The sequence below is a fragment of the Anomaloglossus baeobatrachus genome, chromosome 8 (assembly GCF_048569485.1).
Source record: "Anomaloglossus baeobatrachus isolate aAnoBae1 chromosome 8, aAnoBae1.hap1, whole genome shotgun sequence".
Taxonomy (NCBI): Eukaryota; Metazoa; Chordata; class Amphibia; order Anura; family Aromobatidae; genus Anomaloglossus; species Anomaloglossus baeobatrachus.
In genome coordinates this window covers 216,591,690-216,609,146 of record NC_134360.1, presented here as the reverse complement: position 1 = coordinate 216,609,146, position 17,457 = coordinate 216,591,690, and the positions used below count along the sequence as shown (strand labels likewise).

Genomic DNA, 17,457 nt, shown 5'->3' with positions numbered 1-17,457 from the left:
TACCTCAACCTTAACCGCACCGCCGACCAGAGTGGGGTGAGAAGGGAGCATGCTGGGGGCCCTTTTATGGGCCCTCTTTTCTTCCATCCGATAAAGTCAGCAGCTGCTGCTGACTAAAATGTGGAGCTTGCGTGGATGTGTGCCTCCTTCGCACAAAGCATAAAAACTGAGGAGCCCGTGATGCACGGGGGGTGTATAGGCAGAGGGGAGGGGTTTACACTTTTAAGTGTAATACTTTGTGTGGCCTCCGGAGGCAGAAGCTATACACCCAATTGTCTGGGTCTCCCAATGGAGTGACAAAGAAAGCCTAATTTTTGTAAACTGATTCGTTTGATAAACTTATATGTCACTTCTTGCTCTAAATACTATTTAATAAATATTTTACATTTTTACAAGGAGTTATTTTTGATTGTTTTTTGACAATTGTTGATCATTAAATGACCAAGACTACGGTTTCCCTTAAGGAAGCTTTACACGCAACGACATCACTTGGGGGTCACGGAATTTGTGACGCACATCCGGCCTAGTTAGCGATGTCGTTTCGTGTGAAACGCACGAACGACCATTAACGATCAAAACTACTTACCGTTGATGCGTCGTTCCTTTCCCGATTATCGTTACTGTTGCAGGCCGCAGGTTGTTAGTCGGTCCTGCGGTAGCACACATCGCTACGTGTGACACCCCAGGAACGAGGAACATCACATTACCTGCAGTCGCCCGCAATGAGGAAGGAAGGAGGTGGGCGGGATGTTCGGCCACCTCATCTCCGCCCCTCCGCTTCTATTTGGGCAGCCGCTTATTGACGCCGCTGTGACGCCAAACGAACCGCCCCCCTAGAAAGGAGGTGGTTCGCCGGCCACAGCGACGTCGCTAGGCAGGTAAATATGTGTGACGGGGACTAACGATATTGTGCGCCACGGGCAGCAATTTGCCAGTGACGCACAAACGACGGGGGCGGGTGTGATCGGCAGAGACATCGCTAGCGATGTCGCTGTGGGTAAAGTGGCCTTAAGTCCTCATTTTGCAAATGTGGTTACAATACAGCAGAGCTGTGTGTGATTACATCTGACACAGTAGCTGCAGGATCCTCTCCGCTTCAGCTTTCATCTGACAGGAGCCAGGACAATACAGCAGAGCTGTGCGATTACACCAGCACAGTATCTCCAGGATCTGCTTCAGCTTTCACCTGACAGGAGTGAGTGTTACAATGTGGTTCCAATACAGCAGAGCTGTGAGAGCTGCAGCTACTTTCATGTTTGCAAGATAAAGTTCTGTCTTGAGTTATAACATGTCTCACACTGGTAGTGCCCCTTTTATTAGAAATAAGTTCTGGAGGTGGAGTGTCATGCAGATGAGTATCCTGCCCCAAGCCTGGAACAGCTTATTTACATGTAAGAAAAATGTGGAGACATCAGATCACCGGTATCACAGTGTTATTGTATTCCGATTCCTATAACCGGCATGGCCATATAGACGGCTCAGGAGGGACGATCCTAGTGACAGATGGCCACTTAATTACACTCTGTTCCCTGGTGGCAGATATCAACATTTCTGTCACATATATATAAAGCTAATTCATGTTATTTCTGCAGCACATCGGTCACATGTGGATATGTTCCAGCTATGTGTTCGCTTAATATGGTACAGTAATGGTGGTGCACACAACGCTGTGGAAATACAGCCTGGATGTCAACTGGAATAGAGGAATCCACAAAGTGAGAAATTGGCACAGAGCAAGTCTGACTTTATGGCGCTAGTGAAAATCAGCTCTAGGGCTCGGTCTTATGGCCACAACAGCAGCAGACACAAATCACTGAAGACCATGCAGCCACAAATGTGCTTTTAAATATTCATGTACCTACAGCCCATTGTGAGCCCAAAACTTTCTGAACCCTCCACTACTAAGACTGAGACTGCGCCTCAGTCCTAGGCCGATCCGGCCAGAATTATCTGCTGAAGGACACACAATCTGAACAGGTCATTCCTAAGAAACGCACATGGCCTATTCCAGTCAGCCTACAGCTCAGGAGAAGCACCATGAACACAACACTGGTGTAACTCAGCGTCAGTGTAAATGAGGTAGACCGGGAGCCAGGAACCTTCAGCCCCATCACGGCTCAGACCGGGAGCCAGGAACCTTCAGCCCCATCACGGCTCAGACCGGGAGCCAGGAACCTTCAGCCCCATCACGGGTCAGACCGGGAGCCAGGAACCTTCAGCCCCATCACGGGTCAGACCGGGAGCCAGGAACCTTCAGCCCCATCACGGGTCAGACCGGGAGCCAGGAACCTTCAGCCCCATCACGGGTCAGACCGGGAGCCAGGAACCTTCAGCCCCATCACGGGTCAGACCGGGAGCCAGGAACCTTCAGCCCCATCACGGCTCAGACCGGGAGCCAGGAACCTTCAGCCCCATCACAGCTCAGACTGGAAGCCAGGAACCTTCAGCCCCATCACGGCCCAGACCAGGAGCCTTCAGACGAATCACGGCTCAGACGGGGAGCCAGGAACCTTCAGACCGATCACTGCTCAGACCGGGAGCCAGGAACCTTTAGACCCATCACGGCTCAGACAGGGAGCCAGGAACCTTCAGACCCATCACTGCTCAGACCGGGAGCCAGTAACCTTCAGACCCATCACTGCTCAGACTCGGCCACAGGAAGAAGGCACTGATGGAAGTTATCACCCATAGAAAAACCATGATGGGGAAAAATAGCCATACTCACAGCATCACAAGCGAGGACACAATCATTCAGGAGATTTCTCAATAAATAATTTCATACTGTGACAAAAAAAAAAAATTATCTGAAAATAAGTCCACATAGTGATGAGATTAGACATGTCCTCTGTCATCACCAATATGAGGCCACAGCAGAGGTCGAGGACATTGCGGTCGTATTCTGCCAGACCCCACGGCTTCCAGTGTATAAAAGTAAGATTGTCCACGACCAAAATGCTACAACCAAAACCGATCCATGTGACACGTGCAAAGGTTATGGGACCAACGCCAAATATAAGCAACAGGACGGACTGTCAGGACTGGTCAACTCCAGCAACAGCAGCATCTTCTTTGGGTGAAGGCTCCAAGTAAATGGGGGTCACAGACGGAGGCTTCTTACTTCTACAACACAGAACAAATCAGTTATTAATAGCTAGAAACAGACGCATTAACCATCCCTCCAGTGACTCTCAGCCCTGGAGTCGCAGGCACAGCACTCAGTATATAACATCCATGACTCTGCGCTATAAACTACAGACGTGTGAGCCACTGTACGCTGATGAGGCACTGCTCAGGATACAACCTCATTCTGCATTGACTGCAGTGTGTCGGAGCATACACATGGCTGACAGAGGAGATCAGCGCACATAGAGCCTCATCTGTGAGGACTATGTAATAAGACCACCGTAATAGCTCGCTCTCCGGGGTCTCCTGTGTGGGACATAACCACTGTGGAAGTAGAAAGGGGGCAGCTGCCGCAGCCTCCACATTGTACTGGCGCACACTATAGAAATGAAAGGGTTAAAAGCCGAGCTGCAGTGCACAGACCTGATACGAATCCTGTTTTGAAGTGGCTAATACGCCATCAAGATAATGTGAACAGCAGAGCGGCTTTTAACCCTTTCATGTTTATAGCCTACATACAGCTGATGATTGTCCAATTCTAGCTGACTGCACTGGGAACCATGAACACAGGACACTGGACCATCCTGTGATGGAGGGGGCCAGTGGTAGAGAAGGTCACGCAGGACGGAGCACGAGGCCAGTGGTAGAGAAGGTCACGCAGGACTGAGCACGGGGCCAGTGGTAGAGAAGGTCACGCAGTAATGAGCACGGGGCCAGTGGTAGAGAAGGTCACGCAGGACTGAGCACGGGGCCAGTGGTAGAGAAGGTCACGCAGGACTGAGCACGGGGCCAGTGGTAGAGAAGGTCACGCAGGACTGAGCACGGGGCCAGTGGTAGAGAAGGTCACGCAGGACTGAGCACGGGGCCAGTGGTAGAGAAGGTCACGCAGGACTGAGCACGGGGCCAGTGGTAGAGAAGGTCACGCAGGACGGAGCACGGGGCCAGTGGTAGAGAAGGTCACGCAGGACTGAGCACGGGGCCAGTGGTAGAGAAGGTCACGCAGGACTGAGCACGGGGCCAGTGGTAGAGAAGGTCACGCAGGACTGAGCACGGGGCCAGTGGTAGAGAAGGTCACGCAGGACTGAGCACGGGGCCAGTGGTAGAGAAGGTCACGCAGGACTGAGCAAGGGGCCAGTGGTAGAGAAGGTCACGCAGGACTGAGCAAGGGGCCAGTGGTAGAGAAGGTCACGCAGGACTGAGCACGGGGCCAGTGGTAGAGAAGGTCACGCAGGACTGATCACGGGGCCAGTGGTAGAGAAGGTCACGCAGGACTGATCACGGGGCCAGTGGTAGAGAAGGTCACGCAGGACTGATCACGGGGCCAGTGGTAGAGAAGGTCACGCAGGACTGATCACGGGGCCAGTGGTAGAGAAGGTCACGCAGGACTGAGCACCGGGGCAGTGGTAGAAAAGGTCACTCAGGACTGAGCACCGGGGCAGTGGTAGAAAAGGTCACACAGGACTGAGCACCGGGGGCAGTGGTAGAGAAGGTCACAAAGGACTGAGCACCGGGGGCAGTGGTAGAAAAGGTCACGCAGGACTGAGCACTGGTTGATGTTACGGTCTACAGGGTCAGATGCTGCAGACCCTTACATCAATCTTATGGAAACACTGCAGTGTTAAAACCCCTGGCGTCTATGGACACTCGCACGACACTTTTTGCACCCTTCACCTCCCCCTCGCACGAGACACTTTTTGCACCCTTGACCTTAGACTATTCGACATCGGACAAGGAAAGCCAGATACTCACGAGTAAGGTGAAGAAGGAAATCCAACTACAAAGAAACGGTTCTTCTTTCGGAAAAGCCGCCAAAGTCCCTTATGATTTCCTCTAACATCGAGGTCCCAAATGTGGAGGCACTAAGAACAGAGAAGAAAGGAGTCATGTTATTCCAGCGCACAAGGAACAAGTCATCCTCATACATAACGTGAGGTCCCAGCAGAGGTCACTCATGAGATGACGGCAGAGCGCAGTCCCAATGTGGCCCCAGGGAAACCACGCATCCACACTTAGGAGACAGAAACGTTGCACTCCGTATAAAGCAGTAACCAGGACAGGCACCTTCGCCAGCTGAGACCAGGTGGTAAAATCCGCTTCCTGCTCCATGCGAATGTACATGATGTATGTCCTCCCTTCGGTGTCTGGGATGAAGGAGTCCTCACAAGGGTTCTTGGCGTGATCCAGCACCTCCGCCTCACTAGAAGCAGAGTCACTATAAGCACAGCATGATCACGTGTCCGGAGCCACAGCGCGAGCACAGAAGTAACGTACCTGAGGATGCGATGCACCTCCATCTCATAGGCGTCCTTCCTGAGGCTATGGACAACGGAAGCACAAAGTTACACAACAGGCACCACTCATTACAGTGACCTGAAAAAGTATTCATACCCTGCAAACATTTACAAATTCACTGACATTACATCTACAATCTGAAACAGATTTTATTTGATATCACAGCACTACGTACAAGTATCTGTTAAGAGTAAAGGGAATGAGTCCTGGTGTTCTGAATAATAAATATATGAAAATTATGAGGTATATTTGTATTCAGCCCCCAGTATTCTGATCCCCTAAATATAATCCTGAGTGACAGTCATCCCCAGACGTCACATAATCAGCACATTACCTCCTCCTCGGTAATCTCCCCTCAGTATAACTACAGCTGCTCTGCGAAGACCTCAGAGGTTTGTGTAAGAACATCAGGGATCAACAGCAGCATGAAAACCAAGGAACCCACGAGACAGGTCAGGGATCAACAGCAGTATGAAAATCAAGGAACCCACCAGACAGGTCAGTGATCAAACAGCATCATGAAAACCAAGGAACCCACCAGACACGTCAGGGATCAAACCGTATCATGAAAACCAAGGAACCCACCAGACAGGTCAGGGATCAAACATCATGAAAACCAAGGAACCCACGAGACAGGTCAGGGATCAACAGCAGTATGAAAATCAAGGAACCCACCAGACAGGTCAGTGATCAAACAGCATCATGAAAACCAAGGAACCCACCAGACACGTCAGGGATCAAACCGTATCATGAAAACCAAGGAACCCACCAGACAGGTCAGGGATCAAACATCATGAAAACCAAGGAACCCTGTTATGATTCAGGGACCGGGGAGGATCAAATAATGCGGAATCCCAAAAGGTAACAGAGTGGCTGGAAACTTAACGGACTGCAGACCTAATCCTGACACACAACTAACAGTAGCCATGGGGCGTGCCTATGATGACCTGGACGCCTCAACAAAGCCGGAGAACTAAATAATCTCACACATAGAAATATAAGAAAGCTAATCTGCCTCGGAGTAGTCCCCAAAGAAAGATAGATAGCCCCCCACATGTAAAGGCTACGGTGATATAAAAAAAAACAAAACAATACAAAGCCAAAAAGGACAGATTTCAGCAAAGGTAAGGCCCAAACTATCTTTACAGAAAAGGATAGGAAAGAGCAACTGTCTGCAGCCGTAAAAAACCCTAATAAATACCAGCACTACTGATATGGAAAAATCCTGAGGTTACTAAACCTTCTCCCCACTGTACCAGCACTCAGATGTTACTGGGATCCAAAAAAACACTAATATGGATGAGGGACTGAATAATACCAAGCATGACAAAACACAAATCCTGCAGAATCATGGAGCCAAGTATACAGACACTCCAGGCAGGGAATGATCCATTCCACCACAACTCCACACAGACAAAATAGGAATCATGCATAGTAGCCAAGCAGAAAAACAACAAAAGGTGGTAAACCAATAACAGAGGTACAAGACCATTTATCTGAGGGACGTTCTGGAAGTGAGCAGAGCTGGTTGCAGAATGTCCTGGACACACAGGAGCAATTGACCACCGGCAAGTAACAAGAGAAAGCTACTAAGTTAAAATAGCCCAGTCAGACCCTGATTGCCAGTCCTCTGCAGGTGTGTCGCTTCCATTCCACACATCAACTGCACCACCAGCATTGACACCAAAAAGGGAGCTCCGACCTGGAAAACGTATTCACACAACAGAACCCACCAGACAGGTCAGGAATCAAACATTATGAAAACCAAGGAGCCCACCAAACATGTCATGGATCAAACAGCATCATGAAAACCAAGGAACACACAAGACAGGTCTGGGATAAAGAGTAGAGGAGGAAAGCAGGGTTAGGCTATAGAAAACATCCAAAGCTCTGACGGATATCTCACGGAGCAATGATCAAATCAGAATACAAAACTGAAAGGCGCATGGTACAACTGCAAACCTATATGATATGGCGTCCACCAAAACTGACATCCACACGTGGAGAGCCCTAATGAGAGAAGCAGCAGAGAGGCCCATGGAGCAGCCGCAGAGATCCTAGCTCAGGGGAAGAATCTGTCCACCGAATGACTTAGTGGTAGATTCCACAAATCTTCCTTTTATGGAAGAGTGGCAAGAAGAAGCCATGTAGGGGCCACAGCAGTGGAAGAAGAGGCTCCAGTCACATAAGACCAAAAGAGAACTGTGCTAAATGCAAAACGCTGTGTGTGGTGGAAAACTAACCCTGCACATCTCCCTGAGAACACCATCCCGCATTCATACATGGTGGACGACACATCCTGCTGTGGGGAGGCTTTTTTTCAGCAGGGGCAGGAGGAGCTGGTCAGAGGGGATGGGAAAATGAATGGAACCAAATACAGTAAAATCGTGGAAGAACACCTGTTGGAGGCTGCAGAAGACCTGAGACTGGGACGTAGGTTCACCTTCCAGCAGGACAACCACCCTCAACATCCTACAGAGCCAAAACGTAGGGTTCAGATTAGAGCATATTTCTGTGTGTGAGCGGCCGAGTCACAGTCCAGACCCAAATCCACCGAGATCAGACGTTTCCATCCAATCTCACTGAGCGAGAAAAGAGGAAAGTGTCACCTCTAGATGAGCGAAGCTGGAGACCAACTCCAAAAGACAGAGGAAGGTGGTCCTACAAAGTCCTGACTGCAGGGGCTGAATACTAATGCAAGACAGAGAAAGGTGGTCCTACAAAGTGCTGACTCTGGGAGCTGAATAGAGAGAGGAAGGTGGCCCTACACAGTAGACTCCGGGCTCTGTTTCGGGAAGTTCTTCCCACCCCCCCACCCCCGTACGGCTCAGTCCCAGGCAGCTTCTCTCCCCCAACCTAACCCCCCCTCGTGCGGCTCCGTCTCTGGCAGCTTCTACTCTCTCCCCATGCGGCTCTGTCCCAGGCAGCTTCTACCCCCGTGTGGCTCTGTCCCAGGCAGACCCTCCACCCCTCCCCCCTCCCACCCCCCCCGTGCAGTTTTGTCCCAGGCAGCCTCTCCCAAACCTGTCCAGCTTCGTTCCAGGCAGCTTCACCCCCCCACCCCCCCCCACCGTGCAGCTCTGTCAAAGGCAGCTTCTACCCCCCCCTCCGTTCGGCTCTGTCCCAGGCAGATTCTCCCAAACCCTGTCCAGCTTTGCCCCAGGCAGCATCACCCCCCCCACCCTGTGCGGCTCTGTCAAAGACAGCTCCCCCCCTCCACTGTTTACAGCAGACCAAGTTCCCACCTTTCCACATTGGAGAGCTGCACGTTCGGGACGGTGTTGAACTTGTGTTTCTTGAAATAGGCTTCCTGCAAAAGAAACATCCGGAAAATAACAGGAGCTGAGAAATGACAGCGCGACCCCCACTATCCAGAACAGAGAGGGTGGGAGTCACAGTCCGAACATTATACTGAAAAGTGAGAGAGAGGAATAGCCCCAGGATACAAGGATACAAATCAGGAAGAAAATAATGAGTTTTCTCCCAGCTGTGGGAATGAACATTACACACATGGAGCAAGGGTGTGACTCCAGGAGCGGAGCACAACCGAGAACATCCCCCCCCAGCGGAGCACATCCCCCTGGAGCGGGGCACAGGAGGCTGTCTGTATCCCAGCTACGGGCAAAATCCTACAGGGAAAGAGGCGGAGATAGAAATAGCTGAAGGTGTAAAATCACAAGGGGGACACAAAGTAAAGTGTCCCCCGCAGCAGGTCCGTCCGCGCCTTTCCCGTCCCACAGCAGGTCCACCCCCCCTGCAGCCGGTCCATCCGTCCTATTTCCCCCCGGGCTCATCCCCCCCCTCAGCAGGTCCCCTCCCCCTGGCACAGCCAGACACCACGGGTGCACACACTTACATGGAAATATCCGTTCATGTTCAGCCCTATAATCCCAAAATGATAGGATCTGGAGACATCGGGGATGAGACACTCGCGGCCCTTCCTCTGCTCCGGCATCCGCAACCACATATCCCAGTCCCACAACTGGCCGGCACAGAGAAGAGAAAATCCACAAGTCACCAGGCGAATGTCTATCCCACGGAGGGCTAGCGTCTCTTCTGCCTCTTACCTTCTCTGGAGTCGGCCATTTTGGTTCCAGTTCATCCTTGTAGAGATCTTTCCTGAGCACCCAGCCCAGCCCGGGCATGGTCTCCACCCTATACAGGAGGGAGGGGTCCTCCGCTGTGTGCTCGTACCCCTGTGCAATGCAGAGGACGCTACAGTCAAAGTACAGCGCATGTTACCAGCTGAGTCTGTACTCCGGCAGCGTCGGAAGCGTACCTGATCATTCCAGGCAGAGATGCAGTACAAGCTCTCGTCTTCCTCCAGAAGATGGATGGTTTGACTCAAGAAACTGCAGACAAACAGCAACACAGAAAGTGGGAAGAAGCCAGGAGACAACATACAGTCATATGAAAAAGTTTGGGCACCCCTATTAATGTTAACCTTTTTTCCTTATAACAATTTGGGTTTTTGCAACAGCTATTTCAGTTTCATATATCTAATAACTGATGGACTGAGTAATATTTCTGGATTGAGTTGAGGTTTATTGTACTAACAGAAAATGTGGAATCCGCATTTAAACAAAATTTGACCGGTGCAAAAGTATGGGCACCTCAACATAAAAGTGACATTAGTATTTTGTAGATCCTCCTTTTGCAAAAATCACAGCCTCTAGTCGCTTCCTGTAGCGTTTAATGAGTTCCTGGATTTTGGATGAAGGTATATTTGACCATTTCTGTTTACAAAACAATTCCAGTTCAGGTAAGTTTGATGGTCGCCGAGCATGGACAGCCGCTTCACATCGTCCCACAGGTGTTCAATGATATTCAGGTCTGGGGACTGGGATGGATATTCCAGAACATTGTAATTGTTCCTCTGCATGAATGCCTGAGTAGATTTGGAGCGGTGTTTTGGATCATTGTCTTGCTGAAATATCCATCCCCTGCGTAACTTCAACTTCGTCACTGATTCTTGCACATTATTGTCAAGAATCTGCTGATGCTGAGTTGAATCCATGCGACCCTCAACTTTAACAAGATTCCCGGTGCCGGCATTGGCCACACAGCCCCAAAGCATGATGGAACCTCCACCAATGTTTACTGTGGGTAGCAAGTGCTTTTCTTGGAGGCAAAAAAACACGGCATTCCATGCATAACGCCTTTTTGTATGACCAAACAACTCAATCTTTGTTTCATCAGTCCACAGGACCTTCTTCCAAAATGTAACTGGCTTGTCCAAGTGTGCTTTTGCATATCTCAGGCGACTCTGTTTGTGGCGTGCTTGCAGAAACGGCTTTTTTCGCATCACTCTCCCATACAGCTTCTCCTTGTGCAAAGTGCGCTGTATTGTTGACCGATGCACAGTGACACCATCTGCAGCAAGATGATGCTGCAGGTCTTTGGAGGTGGTCTGTGGATTGTCCTTGACTGTTCTCACCATTCTTGTTCTCTGCCTTTCTGATATTTTTCTTGGCCTGCCACTTCTGGGCTTAACAAGAACTGTACCTGTGTTCTTCCATTTCCTTACTATGTTCCTCACAGTGGAAACTGACAGTTTAAATCTCTGAGACAACTTTTTGTATCCTTCCCCTGAACAACTATGTTGAATAATCTTTGTTTTCAGATCATTTGAGAGTTGTTTTGAGGAGCCCATGATGCCACTCTTCATAGGAGATTCAAATAGGAGAACAACTTGCAGATGGCCACCTTAAATACCTTTTCTTGTGATTGGATACACCTGCCTATGAAGTTCAAAGCTCAATGAAGTTACAAAACCAATTTAGTGCTTTAGTAAGTCAGTAAAAAGTAGTTAATACCGTGCTTTTCCAAAAATAAGACACAGTCTTATATTTTTTTTGCCCCCCAAAAAAGCACTAGGGCTTATTTTTGGAGGAGGTCTTATTCTTGGAGAAACACGGTTGGGGGTAAGTTTACCCCCAAAAAAAGCAGACCCCCCCCCCACTTCCCAGGAGACTCATTCTCACCAGACCAGGACGTCTGCGTGGTTCCCAGGTCCTCCTGTGATCTCCGGTCGGTGCTGCACGCCATTCTACCCTGCTGCTAGCTGACACACACAGCAGATCACACACACACACACACACACACACAAACACACAGCAGATCACAGATATACACAGCAGATCACACACAGCAGATCGCAGGCACACACAGCCATCACAGATACACACAGCCGATCGCAGGCACACACAGCCGATCAGATACACACATCCGATCGCAGACACACACAGCCGATCGCAGATACACACATACGATCGCAGATACACACATCCGATCGCAGATACACACATCCGATCGCAGATACACACATCCGATCGCAGATACACACATCCGATCGCAGATACACACATCCGAACTCAGACACACACATCCGATCGCAGATACACACATCCGAACTCAGACACACACAGCCGATCACAGAAAAACAGCCGATCGCAGACACACACACAGCCGATTGCAGACACACACAGCAGATCACACACACACACACACACACACACACACATCACATCACATCACATCCAGCACTTACGGCAGCAGGGAATGAGAGCAAGCCACGTGTCCGGCCGCAGGTCCTGTTCGTCGCGCTGCACCGCATTGCCTCTCAGGATTCTCCCGGCGAGAAGAGATCGGTGTCACTGGATGAGGTGAGTGTGTGTGCGATCCGATGTTTGTGTGTGTGATTTTATGTTTGCGTGTGATCCGATGCTTGTGTGTGCGATCTGACTGTGTGTGCGATCCGATGTTTGTGTGAGATCTGGTGTGTGTGTGTGATTGATTGTGTGTGTGTGAGAGAGCTGATGTGTGCGGGTGTGTGATCACTGCAGGTCCTGCCGCTCAGTGTCGGGTGAGTGTAATTGCCGGGTGCCGCTGTCTATAATGAAGTGTCCTGCAATATCTGTAACTTTTTTAGCTGCACGGACACTTCATTATTGATCCGGGACTAGGGCTTATTATTAAAATGCTGAAAATCCCTGCTAGGGCTTATTTTTGGGGGAGGGCTTATTTTTGGAAAAACACGGTAGTGTTCAAATCAAGAAATTGATAAGGGTGCCCATACTTTTGCACCGGTCAAATTTTGTTTAAATGCGGATTGCACATTTTCTGTTAGTACAATAAACCTCATTTCAATCCAGAAATATTACTCCGTCCATCAGTCATTAGATATATGAAACTGAAATAGCTGTTGCAAAAACCCAAATTGTTATAAAGAAAAAAGGTTAACATTAATAGGGGTGCCCAAACTTTTCATATGACTGTAGTGTCACAAGATAAGACGCAGAGCGAAGGACGCATCAGATCCAAGAACTCTGGCTAGCAACTAATGTACTGCTGGGGAAAGGCTCTGCATTGTATGTGACAACACAGAACTGAGCACAGCGTCCGACCACTGTCGAGGGTGGTGCCCCCGGACCACTGCCGAGCATGGCGGCACGGGACCACTACAGAGCGCGGCATGGGATGCACATGTGCCCAGACACATCTGTTTTGCCATTTATTAATCAGACATTACCTGAAGAAATCCACAGAGATGTCCAAGTCTTCTTCTAGAACAACCACAAACCTGGCATCCTGAAAATGAAGGGAAAGCAGAAAATACTGATCATCTGTCTGTGACATGGAGCTACCGTCAGGTCCTCTGCTTGTGACCTCCAGACCAAAACTGCATGTATGACCAGAGCCCCACAAGCTGCGGAGCAGTGTGGTCACCCTGCAGGTGAGTTGCGGCCATCCGGTATAGTCACTGGCTGCGTGCAATCATGATACCGGCATTCTGCAGTCAGTACATCGGTCCAGATACCGGTGGTCAGCTACCAGATTTACAAATCCCCAAACACTGATGGCGTACATGCAGGCTTGTGCCGGCTGCCACAAATGTGGACCATCCCCGGTCGGTCAGCGTCAGTATGCCGGGTATGCTGGATGGACACTCACCGGGTGCAGATTGAAGGTGGCGGTCAGACTCGCTTTATAATGCTAAGAAAAAAAACAGACAAGAGATCAGCACAAAAGATAAGTGGACGGTGCGGACACACAATCCGGTGCTACCATAGCACAGTGCCGGGAGGGGAGGACACCACAGCACCGAGCCGGGAGGGGAGGACACACAAGCCGATGCTAACGGCAGAACCACAGCACAGTGCTTTGAGGACACAATGCAGGCAGATATGGAGCGGCAGGCTCGTACGAGTGTCATCATGGTCACCTGCGCCACGCGGGCATTCTTGATGCTTATCGGTGTGTGCTGGATGCCTTTCAATCCAAACAGCTCAACCACATCCATCGGTTCCTGCACGGCAACAAAGGTAATGAAGAGCGCCACAAATTAGAGAGCCTTGCCCTCATCAGACACTAACGCGTCCCACCTCAAAAGCCCACTAATGATGCACGAGAAGCCACAAAGCCTCACCTCATAGTAACCATCAATGAAAACCGTGATCATCTGGGGATTAACGCCTTGTGCCGAGAGCAGAGAGCGCAGCATCCTGGAAGAGAGACGTCCCAGATTATCCCCCCATCAGGAGTGGGAAACCACAGTGCTTTCCCCCAAATCAAAGGAGGGGGGAAACCACGCCGCCCCCCCAATCAGAGGGAGGTGAACCACGACGCCCCGTGTCAGGAGTGGGAAACTACAGTGCCTCCCCGCAAACCAGAGGTGGGGAATCCTAGCGCCCCCCTCTTGGCTGCTGCTCACCTGTACAGGTAGTTGGGTCGGTTCCCTGCTATCACCGCCACTGGAACGTTTAAGACTTTGTTTTCTTTAAGCTGTAAGAAAAGATAAAGGCAAATCATTTGAGTGCCGAGCGACATTCCCACCAGGAGGCCGTTCACACGCTGCAGATTTACATGAATATTTAGCTCAATGCTCAAAGAACGAGGAGAAATCTGGCATCCAACATCAATAAACCGATTAAAACTGGACTTTATTGGTAGAAGATCAGAACAAAACACCCTGTGTGGACAACGGGTCAACGCGTTTCCAGCGAGACACTGAGCGTCCACACATTGTACAGGTGGATACAAGGTAGATAACGGGAAAACCGGATAAAGGAGGTGATGGGCAGGGCAATGGTAGACGTCATCCTCAGTGACAGCAAAGAACTCCTCCTCCACACACGGGGACAATCTGATGTCAGTCTATAGGAATAGATCCCTCTGTGTGTAATGACTCTATATATAATATATAGGAATAGATCCCTCTGTGTGTAATGACTCTATATAATATATATAGGAATAGATCCCTCTGTGTGTATTGACTCTATATATAATATATAGGAATAGATCCCTCTGTGTGTAATGACTCTATATAATATATATAGGAATAGATCCCTCTGTGTGTATTGACTCTATATATAATATATAGGAATAGAACCCTCTGTGTGTAATGACTATATAATATATAGGACTAGATCCCTCTGTGTGTACTGACTATATAATATATAGGAATAGATCCCTCTGTGTGTAATGACTCTATATAATATATATAGGAATAGATCCCTCTGTGTGTATTGACTCTATATATAATATATAGGAATAGAACCCTCTGTGTGTAATGACTATATAATATATAGGAATAGATCCCTCTGTGTGTAATGACTATATAATATATAGGAATAGATCCCTCTGTGTGTAATAACTCTATATAATATATAGGAATAGATCCCTTTGTGTGTACTGACTATATAATATATAGGAATAGATCCCTCTGTGTGTAATGACTATATATAATATATGCATTTCACTTTTTGTATTGAATTACTGCAATAAATTAACTTTTTGATGATATTCTAATTTATTGAGATGCACTTGTATATAATGCTGATTGTGTACGGTGTGCCCGCTATACGCTGCATTGTTTGTATACCCCTAAGCCCCAACTGAGTTTCCGCTCCGTACAGCTGTAATGGCTGCTCCCGCTCGTCGAGGGGCCGCTGTGTTTCGGTCTTCTAAGCAGAGGATTTATCCCGGCGTTTATCATCATTGATGGATCTGACTTTTCATGCGTCACTTTGGTTTTTTGGTGTTTGTTAATCAATTTGATGGGATTGAAGGAAGAATTGTTTCCCCGTCTTGCTCCGCTCCTTCAGACATGTGCTGCAGATGTTACTGATCCTGAGACCGCGTGGGATCGGGTCGGGATCTGTTTGAAGGTCCTTGCAGGTAAAATTCTTTTGCCAAATCCTAGGTTTTTATTCGTCTCATCTTCTAGCAATAAAGTCCAGTTTTATTCTCTCCTCCGCTATGGATGATGGATTGCTCCTCGCTCTTTCAGCCTTTCCTGCTCGACAGCCGGACCAGAGCATCGTGCCACTGCCCGCAACAAGCCTGCCTGCTGCACGAGAGGCCACGCTGGAGGGAGGGGTGGGGGGGCGCACAAAGCCATGCAGGGGGGACAAGGCTGCACGGATTATCAGACACTCACCACCAAGGGGTTAAACTCTATTGGGGTTGGATCCTTGCAGCTGCACACACTGCCATATCCTTCGACTTTGCCGCAGAAGCGCTTCCTCCGGCGGTTGTGCTCCGTGTCCGGCCAGTGACATTCTGCATCTGGAGACAGCAGAGGGGACTCCAGCATCAGAGAGAGGCCGGGCAAGAGGGGAGACACTCCCCCCCCCCCCCCCCAACATCAGGGAGGGGCCGGGTGAGAGAGGAGAACCCCAACATCAGAGAGAGGCCGGGCAAGAGAGAAGACCCCTTCCCCCCCAAGATCAGGGAAAGCCAGGCAAGAGAGGGGACCCCAGCATCAAGGAGAGCCTAGCGAGAGAGGAGACGCCTGTAGCACATCACAGTCACGCTAGCGGTGGCGGATGCTCGTTGATTACACCTAACGAGGGTTTTGTGCGGCGTTCGATTTCGCCTTTTCTCAGACGGGGTAGTTCCAAACTAGCAGCGGCGCCCTCCCCTGCCGTCGCCCTCGGGGGTTCAAGGCACCCTCCCCTGCCGTCGCCCTCGGGAGCTCGGCGCAGGCCGCACCAGAGATCTGCGGATCACTTATCAGGCTGTTTCAGTTCCCCGACCTCTGCAGCCGATCATGTTTCGGTGCCTCTGACGGCTCAGCATTCGCTTCCAGAACCGGCGCCGACCACCAATGCAGCCAATGTTAGATCCATGGGGATGGAGGCTTTGTTATACCAGCCGGGGGCAGATATAAAGGAAATGCCGGATAATCATTTCCTTACGCTCCAGCCAATAATGGGGGCAGCTGCCCCGGGTCATGGTCCTGTAACCCCCTCCCCATTACCTGCCACTAAGCTGACACCTGTACAGGTGTCTGAGATCTCACCTTCAGGAGGAACCAGCTGGATGTCCGTCTTCAGCAGAACAGGATCTCCCCATGTGGACAGCGCCGGAGACTTGGAGTGTTTCTCCCCGTACATCTGCCCTATAGGACAGGATTGGCTAGTGAGGAGTGATACCGGCACCAGCCTCCGCCCCCAGTCCCTAGCCCCAGCGAAACCAGCCCCCAGTGTCACCAGCCCTAGGCCTCACCCCCAGCTGCACTAGCCCCAACCCCTGCCCCCAACACCAGCCACAGCTGCCCAGTGTCCACCCCTAGCGGCACCAGCCCCCGCTCCTAGCAACACTAGCCTCCACCCCCAGCAGCACTAGCCCCCGGCAGTCCAAGCCCCCAGTCTCCACCCCAACACTAGCCCTAGGCCCCAGCAACACCAGCCCCCAGCGGCACTAGTCCCCACCCCCAGCCTTTACCCCCCCTGCCCCCAGTGTCAACAGCCCCAGCCTCCAACCCCAAGCGATGGATTTACCTCCTTTCTTCACCACAAATGTCCACATGTCCCTCCAGCCAAGGCTCGGCGCTATCTGACTGCCCAGACTTTTCAGTAAGTTTTTGGCCGTGTCCTTAAGATGGAAGGAGCCCTCATCCTGATACACAGAACAGCAATAACAAATCAATGAAGCGCGGCACCAGGCCGGGTCAGGAGCGCGAGGCGCGGCACCGGGCCGGGCCAGGAGCGCGAGGCGCGGCACCGGGCCGGGCCAGGAGCGCGAGGCGCGGCACCG

General features: G+C 50.4%; 1 protein-coding gene across 2 annotated transcripts in view; it reads right to left on the bottom strand.

The window, feature by feature from the left end:
* Positions 1-2,731: 2,731 nt before the first annotated feature.
* POMGNT1 (protein O-linked mannose N-acetylglucosaminyltransferase 1 (beta 1,2-)) overlaps positions 2,732-17,457 on the bottom strand; it is a 37,710-nt gene continuing 22,984 nt past the window's right edge. For both annotated transcript variants that reach the window (XM_075320182.1, XM_075320183.1), the window contains 16 exons: positions 17,202-17,319; positions 16,721-16,819; positions 15,857-15,984; positions 14,129-14,199; positions 13,844-13,919; positions 13,640-13,723; positions 13,369-13,410; positions 12,947-13,005; positions 9,695-9,767; positions 9,483-9,611; positions 9,272-9,397; positions 8,661-8,725; positions 5,395-5,439; positions 5,185-5,320; positions 4,873-4,982; positions 2,732-3,120 (listed from right to left, as the gene is read on the bottom strand). In XM_075320182.1, the coding sequence (XP_075176297.1) occupies positions 3,033-3,120; positions 4,873-4,982; positions 5,185-5,320; positions 5,395-5,439; positions 8,661-8,725; positions 9,272-9,397; positions 9,483-9,611; positions 9,695-9,767; positions 12,947-13,005; positions 13,369-13,410; positions 13,640-13,723; positions 13,844-13,919; positions 14,129-14,199; positions 15,857-15,984; positions 16,721-16,819; positions 17,202-17,319 (1,449 nt within the window). In that variant the 3' untranslated portion in view covers positions 2,732-3,032. The remainder of the gene's footprint in view (positions 3,121-4,872; positions 4,983-5,184; positions 5,321-5,394; positions 5,440-8,660; positions 8,726-9,271; positions 9,398-9,482; positions 9,612-9,694; positions 9,768-12,946; positions 13,006-13,368; positions 13,411-13,639; positions 13,724-13,843; positions 13,920-14,128; positions 14,200-15,856; positions 15,985-16,720; positions 16,820-17,201; positions 17,320-17,457) is intronic.